A 27,599-nucleotide genomic window follows, 5' to 3' on the forward strand; every position below is an offset into this window, starting at 1 on the left:
GTTTTTATGTAAAATAAATATTTAAAATAGACCAGCAATTTTTGATACCCCTGTATACATTTAAGGAATATAATTTTTCTGTAAAGTTTATTTCTCTACCTTTAAACTCAGCACAAGAACTAATTCTGAAAAGTAATGTACAGGGTGTTAATAATCTATTCGATTGTAGCATGCAAATTTAGATATCTTTCAATATCTCAAAAACCAAAGATTATAAACAAATTTAACCCTTATAATAAATACCTATTTTGGGCCCAAGCATCCAAAAATGAAATTAAATACCGGGTGTTCCATAAGAAAAAATATAACTTTGGTATGGATCTTAGTTCTGAAACACTCTGTACATTTCAAAATAATTTTAAATTGTGCACAGTACCTCCCCACATATGCCCATAAAATATTTTGTTTCTACATCTTTCCGTTTTCGTATAAACAACCGAGGCGAATGAGGTGCGCCACACTGTATATTAATTGATTTTCGGATTCTAGGAGAAAAATATAGGTGAGTTTCATTAGAGAAGTATATGGCTAAAATCTAATGTTTTTGACATATTTAACAATTTCTAAAAATGAAGAACAAATTTAAAATTTCAATAAATGCTATCTAAATTTTAATTTATCCAGTATAGCGTATTATGTAGTCAAAATAACTATTAAACTTTAAATCAAATTAAAATTTGACCCGAAAAGTTATACAGGATGAGACAAAATTAAAATTGGACATTGGTCACATTTAAAAGCAAGTTACTCCTTTATTTTAAATGGAACACCTGGATGAGAATTGAAATAATATACCGGGTGTCACCCGGTATATATTATTTCAATACTTATGGAGAATTCATATATCATCTAAATACTATTAAGGTTGCCTATCCGTTAAACAACGATTTTCATCATAATCAACATTTTGATTCACATGAAGAATTTTTGATTTTGATTTGAACTTATGTTGATTCCAAAAATACATAACAGCTCTATGTCTACAGATTATTGAGACACTCTGTATTTGATATCAATTAAACTTTTATTTACGTAATCGAGGGCGCAATTTTTAAATTCATTGTTGCCAACCATGGACATATTCAGTACCGGGCTGACATCTGGAATTTAAATTACGCGCTGGGGATTCAGGTGGTAGCTCTGCTGTAAAAAATGTCAAGTTGCAATATTTATTTATTTCCTGACATCGTCATTCGTTTAGACACTTTAGTTTTGTATAACAAGTTTTTGGTTTAAATAAATTGTTATTGTGACACTTTAAGCTTAAAAATATTTACTAGCAGACCTTGCAGTCGAACATTGTTCTTTTTAGAACATCTTTTAGTGCGAAGTGGACAAGATAGCTTCATAGCCGTAAAAAAGTCATTGCAAGTTTTAGAATAACAAGATATCAGAATATTTTGAACAGGAAAGCGGTAGTAATGGCTCTTTATGTCGCTTAAGTGCTGTTAAGAAGGTGAGTTTTGTTGATGTAAATAATAACTGTTTATATATTTATAATTTATTTTTCTTTCCTAAAATATTTTGATTAAAAGAAAATATATAAGAGTGGGCCACGCTGTGCCGGTCAGGATAATCACGTGATTAAAAGTTTATTTGATATGACCTATATGTATCTATAGTAAACGCCATGAATGTTTGGGAGTGACTCATCGCTTGATGAAATTAGAATCGACACGCGCGCTATCATTTTTACATTAAAAACGTAAATTTTTACCGCAGACGTAGGTTTTTAAAGGCCCGGTCTAATCATCTGCCTGCGCTTCTCCTACTTATTCTAAAATGTTAGCGTGATTGACAAAGACGATACTATATCGCGTTTCTTTAATTGATTTGGTGTGCTTGCAATGCGACCAATGGGGCATTCCAGTTAATATTTATAACCAAATATATGTTTTGACAAGACTTTGACAGTTAAAACAACAAATAACAACAGATTATATATTGACTATTATGACTTGAAACACCACGGCACTGGAATTAAGTTTTATGTTCCTTCCTTGAGCAGATTAGTTCACATGGTAGCGACCGATGAATCACTCCCAAACATTCGTGGCGTTTACTATAGCATAACACTGGCATGTAATCATCATAAATGAAATTAATCATGTCAATTCAGATTTATCAAATTTAATAGTGTAGACACGCCAAGCCAGTTAATATAGACTCCGTGGTAAATAAACTTGACTTTTATTTTCGTATTACACATATGGTACACTTCCTCTATAATCTAGCATTCTGGGCGAGCACAATCATGAAACTTGAGAGCTATTCGCCATTTTTGTGATACTTTCCAAGATAGCTGATTTCATTTGCAACGTGGTCCTAGTCTCATCCAATTGTTTTTGTGTCTCTTTTAGTGAATTTTCCAAGTCGGCTATTTCCTGAAAAATATAATATCAGTTATAATGTCCATAATATTAGTGGTAAGGTACCCGGTGGCGTAGGGGTACAAGCTCTCGTCTACCAATCTCAAGGTAGTGGGTTCGAATCCCACACCCAGCATTTCATCAGCCGACTATTTTTATTAAAATAAAAATAGTTTGGGTAACTAGGTCGACTCAGCCTTAAATTAGTACTTGGGATTCAAATCCTGAGGTAATAATAGGCGGTTGAAGCGTAGTGCTTCACACTAAGCTAGCCACATTACCTTCCTTGTGTACCGAACGGCTCTAGTATAGCAAGCTGTACCTTGCTACTCCCAAGGCGTTAAACACTATATACGGGAGCTATTATTATTATGTATTAGTGGTTATTAGTTACATAGTCGTAAAATTGCGGTGCTGCCAAAGGAATACCCGGAGGTTGTACTGACTACCGACCAGCAAAGGCTCTAGAAGAGGCGATACTGGACGAAGTAGTAGCGAGCGGATTGCGACGCAACGATCCACAAAGTGTGGGTCAGCTGCGCTTTGCGGGGATACACTTTAGGGTGGGCATGATCCTCATACATTGCATCTGAAAAATCGGCGGATTGGTTGGTGGAAACGGCACCTAAGCTTAAAAATTGGCAGGGGCTGGGACTGGTTGCAATGAGGGGAGAAAACATCCCTGAACAAATGTTAGGGACAACCATCACGGTCTTTCTACCAAGAAACAAGGAGAAAGACACCACCTACCTGCTAGACCTTATCCAGGCTCAGAACGAGAATGTGAGTACATCGAGCTGGCGAGTCCTCAACTCGAAGGAGGAGGGCCATGGTCAGGTCCTCACAATAGGAATTGACCTCAAATCCAAGAAGGCAATAGAGAAAGAGGGATATAACCTCTATTATAGATTCGGGACGGTACCGGTATCAGGTCCCAGAAAAGAACAAGCTAAAGAGGGGGAGAAAATGGAGACAAATACTCCAGCCCCCACCTCACAGGTACCTCAGCCGGAGACAAGCTCCTCGACTGTGAAGGACACGGATGGCGAAACTCCAACCGTGAAAGGGTGTATATCCTCGGAGGAGGTTGATGACCACTCCTCGGAGGAGGAACATCTGTTGTCAGGGGGGGATGGGAAATACCCTGTCTTCCCTACAACAGGGGGATCCTTACATACCCCAGAAACCTGATGCATGGGATATCCCAAATAAACCTGACCATGCAAAAGGGTCTTCCGCCACAATTACAAGACTCTTTGAGAAAAACCAACATGTAATGGTACTAGCCCAGGAACCCTGGGTGTATCAGGGACAAATTAAAGGGTTGTCTGGAAAAAAATCCAGTGTAATATATGATAACAGGCAGGAATTTCCCCGAGCCTGTATTCTTATAAGAAACAACATTAACTACACATGTGTTTCAGAATTTACAACCCGAGATCTTGTTCCAACCATGGTTCAACTTAATATCGAGGATTGTAGCAAAAATATCGTGATTGCCTCTGCATACTTTCCGGGTGATGGACAAACACCGCCTCCGGCAGTAGAGGAGCTTGCGCGATTCTGCAGCCAACGGCGACTACCTCTGCTATTGTGAAGGATGTGACCCCAATACGCACAATGAGGTATGGGGAAGCACTAATAGTAACACTAGAGGTGAGTGTTTACTAGAAGTCCTCTTAGCATACAATCTTGAAGTTCTCAATATAGGGAACACCCCCACGTTTGTGAGAAAAACGCGGGCGGAAGTATTAGATTTAACAATCGGGAGTGCTAGTGTAACTAGTTACGTGAAAGATTGGAGGGTCTCAACGGAACCTTCCCTATCAGATCACAGAATCATCGAGTTCAAATTAGTAGGCATCATACTCCAAACTGAAATTCGAAGGGGGGAATCCAAGAAAAACCGATTGGAAACTATACCACACCAATCTCGTAGACAACCTGGACGAAATAGATGCAGGTAGGGCTAGGAACCACCTGTATCTAGAATGGTACGCAAAGGAAGTCAGTGGTGCAATATTGAATGCTTATGAATCTAGTTGCCCCACAAGTAAGGGCAAGTAACAACAAGCCCTGGTGAAACAAAAAGCTGGCCAATCTTAGATCGGAGGTCCGACGACTCTTCAACAGAGCCAAACCCAGCGGCGAATGGCAGCTCTACGCCGAGAAATTAACTGAGTATAATGAGATTAGAAGGGCAAAGCAGTCTGACTTCAGATGCTTTTGCAAAAACATCACTTCAACTACTTATGCAGCTAGGCTACACAAAGCTATGGCCAAGAGTGGGCCCATCACCAACATGGCACTTAAGAAACCTGACGGAAGTTACACGGAAGGAGATGAAGAGAGGTCTAACCTCCTACTTCATACACACTTTCCAGGTAGCATATCTATTGATACGCAAGTAGCTCCGACCGAACCCCACAATCCTCGAAGGGAAGACTGGGAGACGGCCAAGCTAGTAATAACAGAACAAAAACTGAAATGGGCTATTGACACCTTTCAGCCTTATAAAACAACAGGAATAGATGGGATTTTTCCTGCCCTTCTAAAGAAGGGTCAGGAAATAGCTACACTCCATCTATTAAACATTACAAGAAGCAGCTTAGCGATGGGATATATACCAACCATCTGGAGAAGAGCGAAAGTCATCTTCATACCCAAAATAGGCAAAACTGACTGGGTTAACCCCAAATCATTTAGGCCTATTAGTCTCACATCGTTCATATTAAAAACGATGGAGAAAGTAGTGGACAACCATATTAGAGTAAATCATCTACAGGTTAAACCAATGCACGATAGTCAGCATGCATATAGAGTTGGCAGATCCACAGAAACTGCTCTGTACCAGTTAACTGAGCTAATACAAGCCTGGATAGCAAAGAATCAGCACTTTGTACCTTCTTGGACATTGCAGAGGCGTTTGACAATATACCTCACAAGGTGGTCAAGCGATCTCTTGAAACAAGAGGGGTGAACAGTACGATAATTCGCTGGTTTTGGGAAATGCCCTCAACACGTACAGCAGAGGCTGAGATAGGTACCAAAACTGTAGTTGTTAAAACAACGCAAGGAACTCCACAAGGTGGAGTGACCTCCCCCCTACTATGGAGCTTGGTAGTGGATGAACTACTGGAAGAACGGGGGAAGCATGAAGGCACCCTGTGTGATATTATCCAAAGAGGACTGCGTATCGCTGAGAGATGGTGCAGGACTGTCGGGCTGAGTATTAACTCAGATAAAACCGCAGTAGTGCCATTCACCAGAAAGCGAAGTTTGAAAAACTTGAAAAGAATCCATCTAGATGGAAAGGAAATACTGCCATCACAGGAAGTGAAACATCTGGGAATAATCCTGGATAGTAAACTTCTCTGGAACAGGCATATTAAGAACATTACCAGCAAAGCCACAAAGGCTCTCATGATATGCAGAAGACTGGCGGGAAATAGGTGGGGCTGCGTCCCTAACATTTTGCGCTGGATGTATACCATGATAGTAAGACTCATGATTACTTATGGAGCAGTTGCTTGGTATACAAAACTAGAGCAACGTACAGCAAGGCAAAACCTGTAACCTGTGTAAGTACAGAGACTGGCATGTATCTGCATCACAGGTGCCATGAGAACATGTCCAACAGCAGCAATGGAGGTCATTCTAGACCTAACACCACTGCACATTGTCGTCGGTAGTTATGCCAATGCGACAATGATTAGAATGGTCATTGACGGAAACAGTACTGGGAGAATTTTCAGGTCAGGGGCTTGGAACACCCTCAAAAAGAAAATTCCACTTCTCCAACTCCCAGTGGATAACAAACCAAGAATTTACAACTTTGAGAAACACCTCACTGTAGTATTGCCAATGCGACAATGATTAGAATGGTCATTGGCGGAAACAGTACTGGGAGAATTTTCAAGTCAGGGGCTTGGAACACCCTCAAAAAGAAAATTCCACTTCTCCAACTCCCAGTGGATGACATACCAAGAATTTACAACTTTGAGAAACACCTCACTGTAGTATTGAGTAATAAAAAGGAATGGGGGAAGAAAGAAACGCTTACTCAGCATATAAAAGACCATACCATCACGTGGTATACTGATGCTTCCAAAACCAAAGCAGGGACAGGAATAGGAGTATTTGGGCCGAAAACTAAATATTCCGAACCAATGGGCACCTACCCCAGTATCCTTCAGGCAGAAATTTGCGCTATCGAAAGATGCGTACAATTTATCTTAGATAGGAACTATCGAAAACAGGAAATTGCCATCTTATCCGATAGTCAAGTAGCACTTAACGCGATAAACTCAGTAACCATCAATTCGAAGGTGGTCAAAGAATGCCTAGAGAAGCTCAACAAATTAGGCAAAGAACTTATGACCGAGAAAAATCAAAGGTTTTTCTTGATTTAAGTAAAAACAATCTCCGGATTGTCACGGGGTTTCTAACAGGACACTGTCTCCTCAACGAACACCTCAGTAGGCTGAAACTGAGAAACAACGGCGAATGCAGATTTTGTGGGGAAAATGGGGAAACACCAGAACACTGAGTGCGCCGAGACGACGACCATTCGTGCCACGAATCTTGGAACGTCTGATGTCGAGGATGGAGAGCTGGCCTCTGTGGAGCCGTCTCAGATACTGGCTTTTGTTAAAGCCCTGAGACTGTATGATGAGTTATAACTCGTTATAACTCAAGAAAGGGGAACACACAATAGATCTATAAGATCGCGGTGATTAACTCTCCTCCTAAACATTCTACATTCTACATTCTAGTTACATAGTCAAAGTAGCCTTTGAAATGAAAATCTCTTATGGATATACAGAGTGAGTCTTACATAACTGCAAATATTTTGAGGGGTAGTATACAGGGTGTTTCAAAAAATATGTGCCATCTCTCGTGGGGAGATTCCTAACGTAAAAATAAGATTTATTTTTCATATCAACATAGGTGCGATTCTGCTTTGTTTCGTAGCTACAGGGTGTTAAAGTTTTAATATTTTTTCGATTTATTATAATTTTCTTAGTACTTTTATCGTTTCGAATGAAATTTTCAGGATAAAAGTTACTATAATTGCGACATATTTTAAAGCTAAAAAAGTGTCGACATATTTACCAGAGACGTGCATATGGGTTATCACTGGAATATTTTCTGTAAAAAAAGCATGTACGCCACTGACTTTTTTTCTCTTGCTAGCAAAATAGTGTAAGCAGTTTAATGCCGATTAAAAGTTGTCAATTTCCAAAAACTTGTAAAAAGACACATTATGTCCAAAGCACATTTGCAGGCCGTCGTAAAAGAAAAAGTCTTTGGCAAAACCAGAATTGAAAAGGCCCTTAATAAGCAGTTGATAATTAGTCACCGCCAACACAATGAACTAGTCGATAAAAATAGGCAAATATTAAAAAGACTTATCGATGTCGTTTGTTTTCTCGGACAGATATTCAGCAACAAATAAACTGTAGATTTAACGGTTTAAATGATTTCAAATTCCTCGAGCCCTACAATTTTGATGCATATAAAGGAAACACTTTTCCAGAAGATGCGTTTAAATCTCTTCTTCTTCATTATGGCCAGTTCTTCGACCGAGTGTTACTGCGATCTGAACTAAATGTGATTTACGAAACTGATGACATTATTGCAAAAAATAACGCTAGAGAACTATATAATGCAATTTTTAAAAGACAAGGAGCTAGAAGATGCCCACACCGATGTATCGAAGTTGTGTAAATTAGTATTGACAATACCTGTCACAATTCAGTAGAACGCAATTTTTCTTATAGTGGAGTGCTTTAAGCCTTTATGGGATACAAACCTCGGAATTCATTTACTGTGAACGAATTTTTATAAAACTTTTTGCATTGTATTGTTAATAAGATATATTACAAAGTTTACACATTTTAATTCGTTGCAAATAAACACACATATACAAATACAAGATGGCTCCGTATTCCGGAAAAGCTCTGTATCAGGATTCCTATTTGAGATTTTGACTCCATACCTTTTACAAAATATATGTTTAATGGTAATACACATTTCAAAAATATTTTTATAGATAATATACAGGGTGAGTCAAATATATATCATTTATTTATTCGAGTTCAGTGAATTTGCTATAAGATTCCGGTTCCAAAAACACCTTAATACCATAGAGTATATTAAATGGTCTTTGAATTATGACCACGTCCATGAAGCAGTCAATCTAGACGTCCAGGAACCTTCGTATGAGAACTTCTAATCGAGTCGATGGACTTATTGTAAGTTTATCACAACTCAGTAACCGCCGTGCCGTTTGCCAGCTTTTCAAATTGATAATGAATTGCACTTAAGGACCGTACATATTAACTAACGGACTACAAGAAGATTAAAAGAAGCAAATCTTATGTCAAGAAGGCCTGCTTCAGTACCAGAACTTACTAGATGTGTTGATTAGTCCCAAAAGCAAAGGCATGCTCTTAATGTAAAATTACGAAAAAATGTTAGTGCCTTCTTTATAACCGAATATTTATACAACAAAAATAAAGCTAATGTCAAGAATAATCCAAAGAACAAAACAATCGAGAAAGGATGTATCTAGATGATAAAATGATTTTTTGAAATGAAAATTTCTAGCTGTTTTAACATATTTCACAGGGTTTCAAACTTTCACCAAAATATCAACATTTTGTTTTCCCTCGTATAATTAACAGATGAGGAGTTTCATTTTTAATTTAAAAAAAGATACAAAAAGTCAAGTAATTTGGCAACACACTGCTTAAAAAATCATCAAAATCGGCCCATTAAAATAAAATATATTAACCTTTAAAATAAATCAAAGTTTTAAGGTGCCCATTTTTCGTGCCGGTGAATGTATTTCAAAAACTATACATTTTAGTCATATACTTTTCTAATGAAACAAACCTTTTCAAAAATCAATTTATATATAGGGTGTTCCATTACAAAAAACATAACTTTGATGTATAACTTTTTTAGGGGACACCCTGTAGAACTCTACATAATTTTAGAAAATGCTTTAAATTGACTAACAAAATTTCACTTCAATACAAACTTTTGTTCTCCTTGCAAAAACCGCGTCGTATATGACGCGCCACCCTGTATAATTCGATTTCAATCAAAATTTCAACGATTAGAATATAAGCAGAATAGGTATAGGTTATGCATTAGATTAATTTATTTCAATAAATTTACTTAGAAAAAGAATTAAAAATCAAAATATTAAGAAGGAAATAATTAAGAATTTACTAAAATTACTAAAATAAAAAATTAAAAGCAACGAAAAAAAAATGGGTAAACATTTTAGTACCGTATGATCGAAAAAAAACAGCGTCCAGTTGGCTTGGAAATGACGATCGATGACATTTCCCATATAATTTTACATATAAAATGACAGCGATCTTCATTTCATAGCCATCGTTGACGCCGTTTTTATTCGATCATACGGTATTTTATCTATAAAACACAATACAGAAGGTTTCACCTGGGCACTCCACTATTATTTCAAATTTTTCTTATTACAAATAGGTAAGTTTCTAAAAATTGCTTCCGTAACTTAAAATTTCACCGCACGTCCCTGGTTTCTAATACTGGGACCACACCAAATTGTGCAAATTCGGCGGTATTGCCAACTCGCGGGTAGAATTTTCCGTGTTCATACATTCACACTGCCGATGCCGTGAGCAGTAATTAGTGTTGGGAAAATTCGTATTAGTATTAAATAATACGACTAATTCGATAGTAAATTAAAACTAACTAATTCGAATTATCTTTTTCGATATATCGAGATAAAAATTAGTAGTATTTTATATTATATCTGTGGTTAACCGAATTACAAATGAACATAAAACATAACCTCCTATGGACGAATACGAATATTAGTAATTAGTATAGTACTATTAGTAGTATTCTTTCGTTCTGAACGAACTGAAAATTTTCACTTAAACTGATTTATAAAGGGAATCGACAAAGAAAGGAACGATCCGATATAGAAAAATCCAGAAATCATTGTTATTTCCTATACCACGTAGGAATAAATCAGTTTAAGTGAAAATGTTCATTTCGTTCAGAACGAAAGAATACTACTATTATTTGGTTCATTTCCATCTCACCCAAATTACACCGAACACCTGCCGAACACTAAAATTAATTTTCTTCTTTTATCTAAATAATTATTGATTGCAACTGATAAAATAAAAAGAAATACGAAAAAATACGATACTCGGCACTTTTAAATTTAAAACTTTAAATTATGGTTTAATTTATTAAACGGCTTCGGCACAGTTAATAGAATACATTGAATAAAGAATTTTTTTTTATTTTATATAAATTTATAATACTACTCAATAATTCGAATTATTAATTCGATTGTGAAATATGAATTATTACTAATTATTCGATGGTGAAAATAATTCGATTATTCCCATCACTAGCAGTAATGAGCGATTTTCTGTCATCAGTACTCTTTGCCATGCTGCGCAAGTGCAATAGAGAAGGTATGAAAATGGCATGTCACGCGTCGTGATGATGGAGATATCATCCTTTCTAATACTAATCTTATGGCGTTGATTATTACAAAACAAGTATTCCCAACTTCTATAAATTTAACTTACATTAGAATAATTTGCTATTGTCCCCAAAGCGTCTTGAAGTAAGTCCTCTTTTTTCTTCAAGTTTTTTTCAAGTCTGCTGTAGTTTTCTTGTACTTTTGACAGTACTTGTTGGAGTTGCATATGCTGTTCTTCTGCACTGTTTTTCGCTTTCGTTGTTTCCGCTAATTTGTTTCTGACTTCACTTAGAGATGTTTCAAGATCTTTTATTTCTTTCTCTTTCAGGGCTAATGCAGAATGATAATCTTTTGTTTTGTTCTTTTCAGAGTCTAAACTAGAAATCACAATTCGTATAAGAATTTTAAGAATCATGAAACAAACTAAATAGAAAATACAATAGAACTTCACTAATTCGGACACGGCCCAAAATCGGACCCTCTAGTAGTTCGGCGTTTCTTATCAACCAGACAATTTTCACATTTTTACCTCTTTATTCCGGATGCCAACGAAATTCAAAGGCAAACGAATGACGGTGGACGTTTAGATGCAGTATGTAGTGTTTTCTTTGTAGTACAGGAGTAATCGTATATTGCTAAAAATAGAACCAACTAAACATATAAGTCATATAGTCATACATATAGTCAGAAGTTATGTTTACAGTTATACAAATTTGCCTAACGAACAAAAAAATGCTTAACGTTTCGGAAAGTTTATCTATATCTTTCCGTCGTCGGAAGCAAAAAGAATACAAAGAATAAAGAAAAAAACTATTTAAAATATTTAAATTCAACTATTTGAGAACACTTTAGTTTTTTAAAACAGATACGTCTACAAAAACCGTTGACGTTCTATATAGCCAGAACAAAATAAATTATAATAAATAATATAATAAATATACATTTGTTTTATTTTTGCAAGTTCTATCGTCTATTAAATTTTCCCGATTAAAATATGAGACACCCTGTATAATTATAATATACAGGGTGAGTCTTAAATCAGTGCAAATATTTTTATTTTTTCTGGTAGATCTCGATAAAAGACCGAGTTATTTAAGTTTGAAAATTAAACAAAAAATGATCTTTTTTTGAAAAGCCTTGAGAGCCACCGGATTTTTTCAGTATCTGCACCCCTTTTAGTGCCGTAACTTGTAGTGGGAACTATCGAATGAATACTATCGAAACATTCGATAGTTGCAATTCATTCGAATAATTCGACAGCTAGTAAGAAAACATTCGTTGAAAACTACTCGAATAAAAATTATCGAATAGATGCGTCATCTGCCTTGAAATATTGTATTCTAGTAATTCGGCAGCAAAAACCATTCATTTATAAAATTCATTCATTTATGAAATTCATTTATTGGTCAGGATCGATTATAATAAAATATTAACTGGATTTTAGTTGTCGCCCGGCGACGTAGGTTTCTTTCCGAGAAACCCGACAGCGGTCGGTGGCAATGCTATGAAAGAAGCCGGCATCTTTGATTTTTTGCGGAGTCATATAAAGATAAGAACACATTATTTTTTTTATTGAGGTGCTAGTATTTACACAGAAAATACATTATGAAGGGCGCTGTTGCCATATATTGGTATTAGTTGATATTAGCAAAGAATATTATTGTTTGGCTTTAGTTAGTTAGGGATAGTATGTCTATATATTTTGAATTTTTTTTATTAATATTCTGTTGTTACACTGCAATAATACTTGTTATTTTGGATGTAGGAAAATTATTTTTAATGTTTTTAAGCAAAGACTGGTTTAATAAAAATAATAATAACAGTAATAATTTGTTATACCTATTAACAACAAAATTTAAAATAATTTAATATAAACATTTTTTTACGTAGTAGCAAAATATAAACAACAAATTAGATGCCAAAATTATTTATATTAGATCCTATTTAAAAATTATATAGTTTTTAAATTTTTTGTGGCAACGTTGGTTTATTAAATAATAATAATTCCACACAGAACTAATTTGTTATATTAACAACAAACTTTAAAATCATGAAATATAAACATTTATTAATTTTCTAAGCATGCAGTGTAATGGAAGGAAAATATAAATAAAAAATTAGAAATCAAAATGATTTATATTAGGTACTTTATATTACTATTTAAAAATAATATTTACTTTTACTGGCATTTACTTTAAAAAATAAATGAAATATTTCTTCGCAAAAAACTACATGTAAGAGAATTAGCATAAACAAAATACAAACATCGTTAACTTTTTTTTAAATTGGCATGTGTAAAACTTTCAATTTAATTTTCTCACCCCATAGTTTGAGTTCGATAACCCCATTTACTTAACCACATTACTTAAATATGATTATTAAGTTCAACTAATTCATATTATTAAAACATCTAAAATACAAATATGTATTTTTAAAATTAATTCTAAGTTCATCTCATCTCTCTTAAAAATTGCTACTTCTCAAAATTTCCCATTAAAAAATAGACCATATACCATATAAAATAAAATAATTGAAAGATCGGGCTACGGAAAATCAGACAAATTTTCTGAAAAATTTTGACACCTGCACACGCACACAATCGTCAATTAAAAAAAACTACTATTTTAGTATTTTAAATATTTTAATAAACGCAAAAATAGCACAGTATTTATAAGGCGAAGTTATAAAAATTTGGAAGAACTACTAATGCACTGACGCACACAAAAATCAAACGAATACTCTGACTAAATTTCATTTATCAAAAGCATTCGATAGTCGTAGCTCAACGATAACCATTTAGTCGCACGGCGAGGTTGTCACATATGCTTTAGTATACAAATGAATGAATGATTTTATTCGAATAAAACCATTCGATAGTTGAAATCATTCATTCAGTAACCAATAGATAGTCTAATTCATTCGATAGTTCCCATCGCTAGCCGTAACCATGGAGTAAAGCCGTAACTATGGTAATATCAGAGATTAAGAAATTATACCGTGGGAAAATTTGCGGTGAACGGGCAGTTCTAAAGTTTTCGAAAAATATACAGGGAAATTTAAAAGAAAATGCACGATTTTCAAAATCTTTTTTTTGCGAAAAAAACCTCATAGACGTGTTCCTGGGGTCAAAATATACCACTCCTGAAAATATTTGCACTTATTTAAGACTCACCCTGTATATATATTATTAATATATTATTATTTTTGTAGACGTATCTGTTTTAAAAAATTAAAGTGTTCTCGAATAGTTGAATTTAAATATTTTAAAGGAAGACTTGAAGTAAATAATGGTTCTAAGTGTCAAAGAATCGATTTGTCATGTTTTATTTGTAAGTTCCATAACCAACAACATATATAAATCGCTAAGTGCCACGGCTATTAAAAACTGTATTAAAAACATTGGTTATACAACAAAAAATGTTGTTTATCTCAAAAAGTCTTCAAATAGTTTTTTTCTTTATTCTTTGTATTATTTTTGCTTCCGACGACGGAAAGAGATAAACTTTCCGAAACGTTAAGCATTTTTTTGTTCGTTAGGCAAATTTGTATAACTGTAAATATAACTTCTGACAAGTAGTTTCCGTTTGGGATTGAGGCAGAAGTGTTTACAAAAAATAACTATTTTATTTTGTAGATTTTCTTGCAGTGGCGAAATACCCATAGAGGATTTTTTGGAGAGATGAATCCGCCACATAGGTATAGACATTTTTTAGGTTCATTTGTGCTCTAGTAGTTGTGTTGTCTTTCTGCTATCGATCACTGGCCAGTCTTCGAGCTGTAGCGCAGTCCTCACGATGTTGCTACGGCTCTTGCTGCTTGGCCTTGATGGGAGTTTCTATAGCTTCTTTCAGTGATGCTGATCGTTATAAGGGGTGGGTCATCTGCCACGACCTCTCCCCTGTCCCCCTCTTTGGCGTGTCTTTATTGTGTGTGTGGCCTGGCACCCAGCATAGCGTCGCCCCGCCTTGACACAGCCAGGACAGTGCTTCTCGACAGTCCATCACAATTTTCGACCTCACTGATTGCATGGTGACGCTTCTTAAAGCGCTCAAGCTGTCAGAGTATATCACGATATTTCTTATTGGTCTATCAGCGATTTTCCCTCTTATACAACTGGTCGCTTCCTTTATATCGTAAACCTCTGCTTGTAGAACATTACAGCCATGGTGTGTAGTTACTTCATTAGTAACTGAGTTATCTTATGGGTGCATATAGGTACAATAATAACAATTTATAAGAATAAAAAGAAGTTTTAATATATTTTATAAAGCGCTTTGTGTTTTGGTATAAATAAAATTGTTTACATTTTGAGTTTAGGTTGGAAACAATAAAAGTATGAAACAATAACATTAGAAAAATATTTCTCCAGTAATCTGGATACTTCATTAATTCGGCTGTGGCTGTTCTAATATATGTCCGAACTATCGAAGTTCTACTGTATAGTAAAATTTAAAAAAAGTAAAGTCATTTTTTAACCAAATTTTTAATGTAAGTCATAAGAAAAACAGCAAAGTTTTTGCTTACCTGTTAGTTAGGTCATTACGATCCTTCCTCAACTGATTTTGTTTATTAATAGATTCTTCCAATTTCTGCATAGTATGGTATAGAGACTGCTGCAGTTGATTTTGTTCAATCGTTAACCTTGATATCCTAAATACAAAAAAGAATGTCTGTATTTAGTATTAAAAAAATACTCTTTAAAAATAAACTGTTTTGAAAAATAAGTGGACTGAAAATTTAACGGTTTCCTACAAAATTATTGCGTTTTATAGGATGAACCAAAATCGATCTTTTCTTAGAAACAATTTAAAGTAAAACAGTAGTTTGGAATGTCCACTAATTAAATCGGGTATTTCATATAACCAAAGACATGTAACTAAAGGGGACACACAACACTCCATGAAAGGTCCAGGGGAAAAACATGATAAGCGCCATTTTACTAATTTTACAGGAGAGCTCTGGACGGCTGATGGTTATCAGGTTCTTTCCCTTTATTGGTATATTTTTACTAGGCACATCATAGGATTTATCAGCTAATTGCCCTGGAGAGTTTATACATTTTGTAGGGACCAGTGAGATCTACTATATTGTAAAACCCTAAAATTAAGAAATTGGCGCATATCATGTTTTTCCCCTGGACCATTCAAATGTAACTGCTCACATACATGTTCCTGTATCCGCCTCTGGAAATATTAGTATAAATGAGATTACCTATGTTGTAGATGCGAACAGTGCCGCGTAGTAGCTTCCACACTAGCCAGGGCTGCTCTCTCTGCTTGAGCCAAATACGAAATTTTGTAGTTATATAACTCCATCAAATTCGATGTTACTAAATTATTTACATCATTTCCTTTGGTTAAGTTCTAAAAAATATATGGTTGTCTCGCATAACTTATCCTGGTTTTGACATTTTGAGCCGCCGCGCCGTCTCGACATAAAATACGAAGTAAATGGGAGACGGACGTTGCCACGAAGCGACGCGTACGTTATGGTGCGTCCAGACCTGACGAGCCGAGCGCGAAACGAGAGCAAGACAAGAGCGAGACAAGAGCGAAACAAGAGAGAGACGAGAGCGAGACATTTTCTATCAATTTTTAACGCAAGCCTGCCAGGAGACAAGCGAGTTGAATTATAGTGAAAGGATGCCAAACACATATTAAATTGTAATTGAATATAACAAACGATTGCCAAATAATAACGCATACAGTAATAATATTTTTTATCTTTAACATGGTATTTGGTTTGTTGTATTCTATTCATCGTCGGTTTTTTCTCTTTTGGCTGTTTTCCCCTTTACCCCTTTATTTGTTTTGAGACACGACGTTTTTTTACATAATACGTTTTTTAACATTCTTCAGAACTAAATGTTAAATAGAAAAGTTATTGGGAAGGTTAAGAAGCACATTTTAACATTACTGTAGAGTATACAGGGTACTTCAAAAAAGTGTTGCAGATATAACATATATTTTCTAACGGGAATACCCTATTTTTTATTTTATTATTAGATTCTACGTACAATTCGGTAACTTTTTTGCATTTGATATCTAAAAATAGATTTTGTAATAATTCAATTTGTTTAAAGAAATGGTAGATTTCGGTACGGCAAAAATTATCAGTGACATAAAATTTGTAAGTTCTATCAGAAAAAATTATAATACATACGGTGTACCATTTAAAAATTTGAGATTACTTAACTTTAAATAGTCGAAATTCATAAATCAGGGCTAATATCTCGCAGTCGAGCGAGCGCCGTATCAAAAACACGTCCAGCCTTGGCCGCGAGCTTTCTTCGATCGGCCGTCGAAAAACCGACAGGGAACGGATAGCAACGAGGCTCCGTGGGTTGTTTTGCGAGGCTCTCGCGAAACACGTCCACACTTAGCGAATTTGGAATGTCTCGCGCTCGTCTCGCTCTCGTCTCAACAGGTCTGGATTTGCACGCACCATTATGGGTAGTGTGAATAAGTTCGTTGTTGGCCAATTAAGAATATATACAGAGGTGGGCGGACGCATGCCGGCGCGGCGGCTCGACGTGACGGTGACAAGAACATAGTGGAGCGTCGAGGATAGCGGCGAGCAAGCAGCGCGATACCGCGTCGAGGTGCTGAACCATGGTACAAAGAATACAAGGTATGATCGATAGCGGCTCCAATTTCGTTCAGTTCGCGCATACCACCTGTGACGTCACTAGGAAAATAATGAATAAATAAAAAATAAAGAAAGTTGACAGGAGATCTGCATTTTTAGGGTTATGGTTAAGAATTGTTTATTTTTAAGACTTTTTAGTTCGTTTAATCTCTGGTTTAATTTAATAATTACTAAAACCAGCAGTTCCAAAAATATATTTAAAAATAATTATCTATTAACATGGATTTGGACGATAATAATAGGTAAGAATACTAAATTTATTGCTATATTCGGTATAAAATTGTTTACTAGGTTTTTAGTTTGCGATGTTTATGGTAAATAATTTTCATGTTCATTGCCTCTGAATTCACATGAGGACAGAGATGAGGATATCTATGGAAAAGTAACCACAAGAGGAATTGTTACATCGTTTAAAAAATGTTGGGAAGTTGAAGTTTCCCATCGAAAAGTAGAAAATGCCAATGCAGATGAATGTATTGTAATTGTGATAGAAGTAATTCCAAGGGTGAAGTCTATTATAATTAGTGACCTGTGCTTTTCTTTTTATATGTAGATGTTTCAGGTTTTGAGAATAAATCAGTTGAACGAAACCCAAAATTTAGAGGAAGTATTTGCATACCCAGAATATACCATCAAGGATTATATAGCTCAAATTTCCTTTAATGGTAGGCAATTATTCAATGCAAATTAACTTTTTAAGTGACTGAAATATTAAATAGTTTACAATATGGTATATCACTAAACATATATTACTTTTAGGTACAATTAGTGCCCGATACATTTCAAAAAGTAGAATATCATGTTATATTAAATGAGGTGTTGTACCAACAATCAATTTATATTAATACCGGAGATTAAAAAATAACAGAATAAATAGTTCTTTTTTATACTACAAAATAAACTATAGAATACAACAGTATTTAAAAAATAAATAAAAAGTTATGTCCCGGCCGAGATTCGAACTCAGGTCTCTCGCTTCCTAGCCCGACTCCTTACGCACTGCTCCACAGTAACTTGCTTAGCGATAATTCAATGACGGTATATAAACAAAAAAACAGGTTTATAACAATATCTTGACTATTTGAACTGGCGCGCGGAGAGTGCTGACCAATAGCGCCTGTTATCACTTGTGACGTAGCGACCAACCTGCGCAATATCATACCTTGTATTCTTTGTACCATGGTGCTGAACCATAGTAAATTGGCGAAGATAGCGAGGTACTTGCAAATTTATTATTTTCATTTGCTTATTGATAATTTAAAATGTTAACAGTGGCTACAATTTTGAGCAGTAGAATCGCAAATATTTGGTTAATTCTAAACCAACAAACCAGAAGGTGTAGTGTACAGGGTGTCCCATTTTAGTTGAAATCATACGGTATCTCCGTTATTCGTGAAGATAGAAGGGTGCGGTTTGTACAAACCTGGCCACTTTTTTGTCAAATGGAAGATGCTGTCAACAAAATTTTCATAGCCCTCTTCGTTTCTGAGCTACAGGTTTTTTTTTTAGAAAATTTTGCAATTTGGGACAAAGGGGTATCTCCGTTATCATAGATGATATCGAGAAGGTGAAAACTGATTCTTGTAGAACTTTTTACGTAGAATACAGTGGTGTAGTCTGTTATTCTACGAAAAGAATATTTTTTAAGAAATGAAGTAAAGTTATGTTTTCTTAAGTGGCTTCTCAAAAATATATAAAATATCACTCTATATTTATTTACACTACTTACTGCAATATTTAAAAAAATATATTAAAAAATCATATTTATTAGTAGGTCATCATTGATAATAAAAGAAACTAAAGAATTATTAAAAGTATACTGCTATGTAACTCTTGTTTTATTTTGAGAGCCTCTAATAAATTCTTTATATGTTAGAAGAGAGAAACTTACTCTCTACCGCTATTTGTAAATCTTGGAAGCTATCGTATCGGAACTTTTAAATATTCCTTTAGCTAATTTACGTGAAATATACTTTCAGCAATATGGGGCTCCCCCTCATAACTTAACTTACAACGAAAATATTAGAATTTAGTTAAATTTTCGTTAACGTTATTTCTCAAATCAATGAATTGGGGCCAATGGACCCATATGATGGTCTCCCTGATTCCCTGATTTGTCCATTCTCGATTTCTAATTTTGGCGATTTTTGAAATATGAAATATATGGTGGCAACTAATAAAATGTCGAACACCTGGAAAATGCTTTAATAATGCAAGCTTTTAGATATTTGCAACCCTATCCCATTATAAAAAAAAAAGAAAAATATATTGAGAGATTCAGTGGTAACAGTTTAAAAGTAAAATATATCAGTTTCAAATAAAATTTTAATATGTGTATGACTATTTTAGTAAATACCATTTTGATTTTTTGTTATTTATCACGGCCTACTAATAAGAAAATTATATATTTTAAATATTGCAGTAAATAGTGAAAATAAATATGGAGTGATATATATTTTTGAGAAGCTCATAGCAAAGCGGATCATATGATTTATAAATATACAGGGTGTTCCATTTGAAAAAACATAACTTTAGTTCATATTTACAAAAATATTTTATTCTACGTCAAAAGTTCTACTAAGTTCAAAAATATTTGATTTACAAAACTTTATTCTACGTAAAAAGTTCTACAAGAATCAGTTTTAACCTTCTCGATATCATCTATAATAACGGAGATACGGGAGCTGTCCCAAATTGAAAAATTTTCGAAAAGACCCTGTAGTTTAGAAACAAAAAGGGCTATGAAAATTTTGTTGACAGCATCTTCCATTTGACAAAAAAGTGGCCAGGTTTGTACAAACCGCATCCTTCTATCTTCACGAATAACGGAGATACCGTATGATTTCAACTAAAATGGGACATCCTGAACATGAAATTTTCAAAAACCGGAGAGAGTGTGGAAAGTTTTATAACCTTTACGAAAATTTGTTGCCACTTCATCTCATAACTTATCTAGAATGTACTGGTTATGGTGATTACTATATTTCTGGTCCCATACAAATCTCTCTTACAATTATTACTAAATCTATGAATTTTTGGGAATCCATCATTTTCTCTCCGTCATCTCGCCGCTTGATCTAACCGCTCGAGCAGATCGCTTTACTATGTTCACACGTACTTGTCTTCACAGGTTTGCTTTGGACGCGATGTCGCGCTGCTGGCTCGCAGCTATCCTCGTCGCTCCACTATGTTCTTACCCTTTGAGTGAGAATCGCGCCTTAATCTAAATTTAATTACCTCAACTTTTTCCAAAACATTATTTAATCTCCCAATTTCACTGACAGAAACGAGACTGAACGCCGACTCGTATGGTGATGAGTTATGGCTGTTACTATACCCGTCGTCATCTAAAACATTAATTATATTAAAAAGTGGAGATGAAATATGCCATCAAAATATTACGATTTAACACAGAAGATTGAATATCACTAATAGCCATTGATACACCGTCAGCACAGGACCTATTGGTTAAGTCAAGGGCTAATTTCTTAACATCTGATGGACCTTCGCAAATTGCCTTCGCCAATATAACGTGGATTTGTCTATAAATGGAAGTCTTATGTAATACACCTCGTGTCTATAGTTTTATACAGGGTGCCCCAGAAATAAGTGCAAGTATTTAAAGGAGTGGTAGATCTGGCTAAAAGAAACATATTTCCTCTATACCGTTTCTAAAATAAATTGATAATAACCGAGTAAATATAATAAAAAATAATGGCAACATTTTGAAGGCCGCCAGCAACAATCGATAAACAGCCGCAAATACCTAGCAATTACCAGAATCTCAGCTTGTTCGACGTCCAGTATTGACACATCGACTAGAATGATTTTAAAACGACTCAGATTAGAAGAAAAAAACTTACTTTACAATAGAAAACGAGACTCCAATAGATAGCAGATCAATGTAAATAGGTTAGAGCGTCGTTTTATCGCTTTACCTAAAACCGCAACTCTACACTTAACAACACTTCATTTCACTGTGATTCTCGACAGCACTACCACAGCCCGACTCTACTTAACAAGCCATGAACAACCATTTGGCAACGCCGCAACCGGCAAGAGATTCAGATCGGTTTCTAGCGAGCGCGAATGCGCGACGGGCCGTTTTACCGGCTATCAAGGCGCGTATTTTTATATTTATTTAAGGTTTGCTCAAATTTGCCACATAAAACTAAAAAAAAAATGCCACATTGCTTGTCAAAAACAGTCCCTGTTCCCCGAAAAAGTCCTGCTGAAAGAACCGAAGAAATGCTTAAATTGCTCACTTCGATGTTGCATTTCTTTGGTTCTTTCAGCAGGACTTTTTCGGGGAACAGGGACTGTTTTTGACAAATAATGTGGCAAATGTGGAAAGATACTAGGCACTGTATTTAACTTTAGTCTAGTTTTAGTAGGTACCTTTTGCATTTATCCATCTGGCAAGCGATAATCCTCCTCCCTAATAATGTCACTTTCTACAAAATGCTTAGCACAAACCACAGAATATTTTGAGGGTGACCATGCCTCCCTCGGAATATTCCTAAGCCATTGGGCTTTAAGATTTTCATCCTTTAGAAACGTAAAAACAAATGCCGCTGGTTCTCCTGCATCAAGACAAGTTTAATAATTGGATATGCACCCAGGCACACAACAAGGATTTGGCATGGTAATTTTTGATTACAACAACTAACTTGCAATAAATTGTTTTAAAAAGCACCACAAAATATTCATTCGCCGCCGAATTTGCCGCCATTCTTTGAAGAAAGCACTTAACCTCGCTTATAACCCGGCGAATTTTTCACCCACGGATATTTGTTTTTACGCAATGTCTACGGAAAAAAATTGTCCCGGTAACTTACAAATCTCACACAGTAAGACTTTTCACAACTTTAGTCTTTAACTAAATAATATTTTCTTTCAAAAAGTGGATTTATTTACAAAAACATAACAGACCAACAGGCAATGAACGTAAATCATATGACTAAACGTGTATCGATCAATCTGAAACCAAGGTTGCCAGATTTTCTTGTTCACGGCTTGTTAAGTAGAGTCGGGCTGTGGCACTACACTTACACGTGTATTTGGCACAAAATACATTCATATACCATCTGCATTATTTAGGCTTATTTTTGGAAAATTTAAACTCCTCTGTTTTCTATCTTACACTCTTGTTTATGTGAATAAACACCAAAATAATTGATATTTATATTTGAATAATAAAAGCATTTTTACAGGCTTACCTTACAGGCTTACCTTACAGACCTATTTTTTCAGAGGTTTACTGTTTTGAATAAAATCTTAAATGAATTGGATAACCTAAAAATGCCAGCAGCTGATCTGTTTAAATGTAGGCCAAACATTGACTATTTTACATATTATTTTTTATACATCATCAAAGCTGCTATAATTGTTCATTATTTAGTTTCATTATTTCAATTTACTAAACTGTAAAAAAGGTATTTAAAATATAATAGACGTTGCACTATACTAAATACAGTAGTAGTGTAGTTGTCTTTATGATTAAAAAATCTACAGAAAATAAAATTGATTTAAGTATTTTTTTTAGAAATTTAAAAATGTGAACTTATAACTTATAAACATACACAATGTGGATAATCTAGGAGGTGGCAACATTGCATTCGCAAGCACAATAAACAAATTTCCAGACACTGAACAAGCGGCACTCAAAAGTTTTTCAATATTTTCCGGAAAATGTCAAGAAAAAAAAAACAAAATTTCAACATTTTTTTTTGCAAAAAAAACCAATGACTAAAGAATACAAGGACAAATAGCACTCGAGACCAAACTGTGACCATTCTTCCAAACAGTGCCGTGGCACATATTTTTCTTAACATAGCCGCTTGAAGCGATATTTATATTTTTGATGCATTTTTTCACTACGCCTATGGTGTGTCCGGTGGTATCATACTAATTAATTACGAAAAAAACGTATTAAAATGTTAACAAAAGGTACAAAACTAGTATCGACGTATAGCACATATAATATCAAAAAAATAATTATCGAATTCAAAAAAAAAACGCTAAAAAGGTGTAGTGGACTGTTTATTTCCCTGTAAAACGTAACTCCTGGATCTTTCTTATCATTGCGCCTTTTACACTTGAAAGCTGAACAAATTACCATTGTAATAAAGTTAACTCTTAAAAATTGCTAAAATTGTTGCTTATGACTCATTCGTTATGTCCAAAAAAATGGCGTCTAAGGTCACAAATTGTGCTGCAGCCCGTATATGTCCTTGTATACTTTAGTCATTGAAAAAACCGCATGGGCGTGTTTCTGAGGTTGTTAAACTATGGGTACTATCAGTTAAAATACTTGCACTTATTTCCGGGACACTTTGTATATTTAATTAAAATAGTTAATCATCTCTCAATAATTATTTAGAGAAATAAGTTAAAATAGATATGCCATATAATAATAATAAAAATATAAATAAATAAAAATAGTTCCGTTGTAATTGTTGGAAGAGGAACTGGTAATGGCAACACTTATTCAACAAAATATTCAATAATTCAGCTAACAAATTGTTTTTTTGTACGCAAGGCACCTTTATTATCACCGTAGAGAGATAGCCTCTTGAAAATTAAACCAAATCTAGGGACAGAGCTGCAACAAGTCAGCTTTAAAAAGAGTTAAATCTTAAGTCATCTCTAAAATCAAAGTGATTTAAGTCTTAAGTCAAATTCAAGATAACGTTCAAATAATAAACCTAAATCTTTCACTTAAATCATTTTATTTCAAGTCAAGTCATTTTTGTAAATACTTAAATCAATATAATGTTATTTAAGTCGTTTTTATGTCTTAAGTCTATATTTTTGACTTAAATCATGACTATCTACAAGTTCAGTCAGAGTAAAAATGACTTAAATCATTATAATTACCTCCAAGACAACCAGAATTCAATTTAAGTACCTACTTATTTTTTAAATGTTAATATTAATTTTGTTGTATTACCGATTTTCTTATTAACTATATATTATTAATTTCTGTAGTTATATACCGGGTGCGTCTCAAAAGTGGCTCACCCCTAAAACTTTTTTATTTTTTCAGATAAAAAGATTTGGTATGTTAGTATATGACATAAATTAGGATTGATTGACTTATTCAATTGTTTTCGGTCACTTCTTCTTTCACCGGAAATGGCTACAATTTCTGATTTTTAAATGACACCCTTAGTATTTTTTACTTTATGTGATAGAAAATGACACTCTGAATAGAATGATATATCATATGTCAACTTTTGACATTTCCGCATATGGTTTATTTGAAATTATAACTTGCGGTTCATAACGACAATTTGACTCGAAATACCAAGTGTGTGGAATCAAATTATTCGTAAAAAAAAAGAGATGTTATTAAAAATACGTTTTGAGCATTTTGGCCAGGACAAGACACTAAAAATATTAGACGATCCAATCTATTTTTCCAAGGCTCCTTGACTAAAAATTAGTGTTTTTAACATAGCCATGGCACTCTTGAATGAAATTTAAGTTACAATTTTTTATTAAGCAAGAATGTCAAAAGTTGACATATGACATGGCATTCTACTCAGAATGTCATTTTCTATCGAATAAAGTAAAAACATACCAAGGGTGCAATTTAAAAATCATAAGTTGTAGTAATTTCCGGTGAAACAGGAAGTGACGAAAAACAATTGAATACGTCAATCAATCCTGATTTATGTCATATACTAACGTACCAAGACTCGTTATTTTATCTGAAAAAATAAAAAAGTTATAGGGGTGAGCCACTTTTGAGACGCACCCGGTATAAGAGTAAAATCGCTTAAATAAAATAATTTATTTTCAGAATAACTACAAACAATAAACAATAAAAATATACGCATCAAGAACATAAAAACACAACTTATATTGGAATTTATATCATAAAATAATGCAGACTTACTTATTAGACAATAGGTCATTCACAAAACTAACCCAGGTCCCATCACAATCCATAAGCCTTGTTAAACATGTTAAAGCATGCACATACAAGTTTACTGATTCGGTTGTAGAAGTGATTTCACCGTGGCGTGGAGAATCATCTCCTAAAAGTGGCGTAAATATTTTCCTGAAAGTATCTTCATGTAAATCATCAGTAAGTTTTTTGGATATCTCTTTCACATGAATCATAGACGATATTAACTGTAACAGAGCGCCCATTCTATAAAATGATATATGATGAAGTAAAAATATAAATTTATGTTTTATAAAACACAAACCTCTTGGTATATTCCGAATCTATTTTCATTGTATCGTCTTTACATGAATTTAACAATAGCAAAAACGTAGGTAAGCCAATACAAAGTGAATTTAATATATCATTATCTTTTTTATCTGTGTTAACAGCGATTGTCTTTAAAATTGTTAGTGCTTGATAGGATACTGAACTTTCTTGAATCCATTTAAGAGCTATCGGTATCAATTTTATATAAAGCGATGAAATTTGAGGTACTTTCATTTCAACAAGGAAGTTAATAAATTCCAAAACAACATAAGTGCATTCGGTGTCCTTAACTGTATTATCTATATCGTTTATAATCTAAAATAAAAATGAAATTATACAACAGTAACAACAAATAAATAAGAATGACATACATCTAAAACCTTTTCAATATTTTCATGAAATTTTTTATAAACATTTAAAGAATCTCTGTGATTATTCTTGACACATTCCACAAAAAAATCTACACAATGTCTAAGTAATATGTAGTCATTTTTCATATATGCTTCTGTTACAGCAACAAAAGTGCAGTCTATAAGCTTTGGAAACATTGATTCTGGAATGTATCCTGAAATATTTTCTAAAATGATCATCATCTGACAAACATAAACTTCAACAAAAGGCCCCTACAACAAAATAAAATCAAAGCAATGTATAAATATAAAAATATTATCAGCACCAACCTTTAACGTTAAGCACATTCTTATAAATTTCTTGAGATCAATATTTCTTTGAAGTATACAAATAGTGGATACATTTTTATAACATAAATTAACCAAAAGTCCCAAAGATAGTGTAGCAACATCCTGTTCACCTTTTTCTACCCATTTACATAATAATGATACCAAATGTGTGATATGAGGTATTTGCCAGTGAATCTTTATACCGCATGTAATGTCCTGGTAATATTGTTTATAATTAAACGAAAATATTCTTAATCAAAGTTTAAAACATTAACAAGTACCTGCATTAATCGAAGCAGCCTTGTCTTTTTTTCAGGTGATATCTGATCTCCCATCAATCTGGCTAGGCATGGTAAAAACTGGTACGTTTTTATTAGAGCGGTTCTTGCTGTGTGATTTTTACAAGCATTTATAAGCAAATCAACACAATACCAACTTGTCAGAGACCTTGGCTCCAAAATATTCATCAGATTGTACAGACTTGTAAACAATTTTTCAGCTATATTTGTATGAGGGTCAAATATGCTCAGATTCAGAGTTAAACTTAAAGCCTAAAATATAAATTAATAAACTAACTGAAAAGTAAATAGATCAGCAACTTTTTGTTCACAATAACTGCTCTATGTTGATCATTGTTTGTTAGAAATCTTTTGAAAATTTGAAGTGATATGTTAGTCTATAACAACATACCTGTAAATACTGATTAATTAAAATTATTTTGTCTTCTGCTCTAGTTTCTATAAAACTTTCAATAAAGCCGATTAGTTTTTTAATTCTTGCATATGCATCTTCGTGTTGTATGCTTCCATTTGAGGAGAAATTTGACTTTGAGTATTTTAATTCCTCCATTATGCTATTAGGGAAATGTTTAACCCTAAGAATAAACATATAATATATATAATATTAGAATAGCATTCTTCGTAATGATATATTTTTATCTAAAAGACGTACCAAACTAAAATAATCCTTTATTAAACAAATCAAATAAAATTGACAAACTTTCAAAACACTTTCAAAACTGAATGCACGCAGAAAAACGTTGAGTTCTTCTTTTTCATAAAATAAGTAGTTAAAATGTACCAGTGCCACAGAGCATAAAGTGAGAGATATTTGATCGTCATCTATGATCGTCATATACACCAGAGATATACACTAATAGAAATGTTTTTATGCAAATT

The 27,599-nt window shown here is 34.0% G+C and overlaps 1 protein-coding gene across 2 annotated transcripts; it reads right to left on the minus strand.

Moving 5' to 3' along the window:
* Positions 1 to 2,174: 2,174 nt before the first annotated feature.
* LOC115874273 lies at positions 2,175 to 27,456 on the minus strand. Of its 2 annotated transcripts, XM_030889375.1 has the most exons (13): positions 27,373 to 27,456; positions 27,112 to 27,295; positions 26,703 to 26,972; positions 26,422 to 26,637; positions 26,113 to 26,364; positions 25,737 to 26,056; positions 25,421 to 25,678; positions 20,920 to 21,059; positions 20,755 to 20,864; positions 16,081 to 16,232; positions 15,394 to 15,519; positions 10,976 to 11,246; positions 2,175 to 2,384 (listed from the first exon to the last, which is right to left on the minus strand). In XM_030889375.1, exons 2-13 carry the CDS (start codon positions 27,268 to 27,270, stop codon positions 2,253 to 2,255), a joined length of 2,406 nt encoding a protein of 801 aa, XP_030745235.1. In that variant the 5' UTR covers positions 27,271 to 27,295; positions 27,373 to 27,456; the 3' UTR covers positions 2,175 to 2,252. The 2 variants fall into 2 exon arrangements, with proteins under 2 accessions (XP_030745235.1, XP_030745234.1); XM_030889374.1 differs by lacking the exon at positions 27,373 to 27,456 and having other exon boundaries at positions 27,112 to 27,352.
* Positions 27,457 to 27,599: the final 143 nt, after the last annotated feature.

The sequence above is a fragment of the Sitophilus oryzae genome, unplaced genomic scaffold (genome assembly GCF_002938485.1).
Source record: "Sitophilus oryzae breed Bouriz unplaced genomic scaffold, Soryzae_2.0 scaffold_125_pilon_pilon, whole genome shotgun sequence".
Lineage (NCBI taxonomy): Eukaryota > Metazoa > Arthropoda > Insecta > Coleoptera > Curculionidae > Sitophilus > Sitophilus oryzae.

Excerpts from the sequence above, each read along its gene's own strand:
- LOC115874273 (XM_030889374.1), bottom strand. The coding sequence starts at position 27,309 with ATGTTTATTCTTAGGGTTAAACATTTCCCTAATAGCATAATGGAGGAA. Across the intron at positions 15,520-16,080 it reads TGTTCGCATCTACAACATAG|GATATCAAGGTTAACGATTG; the intron begins GTAATCTCATTT and ends TTTTGTATTTAG. Across the intron at positions 2,385-10,975 it reads CAATAGCAAATTATTCTAAT|GAAATAGCCGACTTGGAAAA; the intron begins GTAAGTTAAATT and ends TATATTTTTCAG.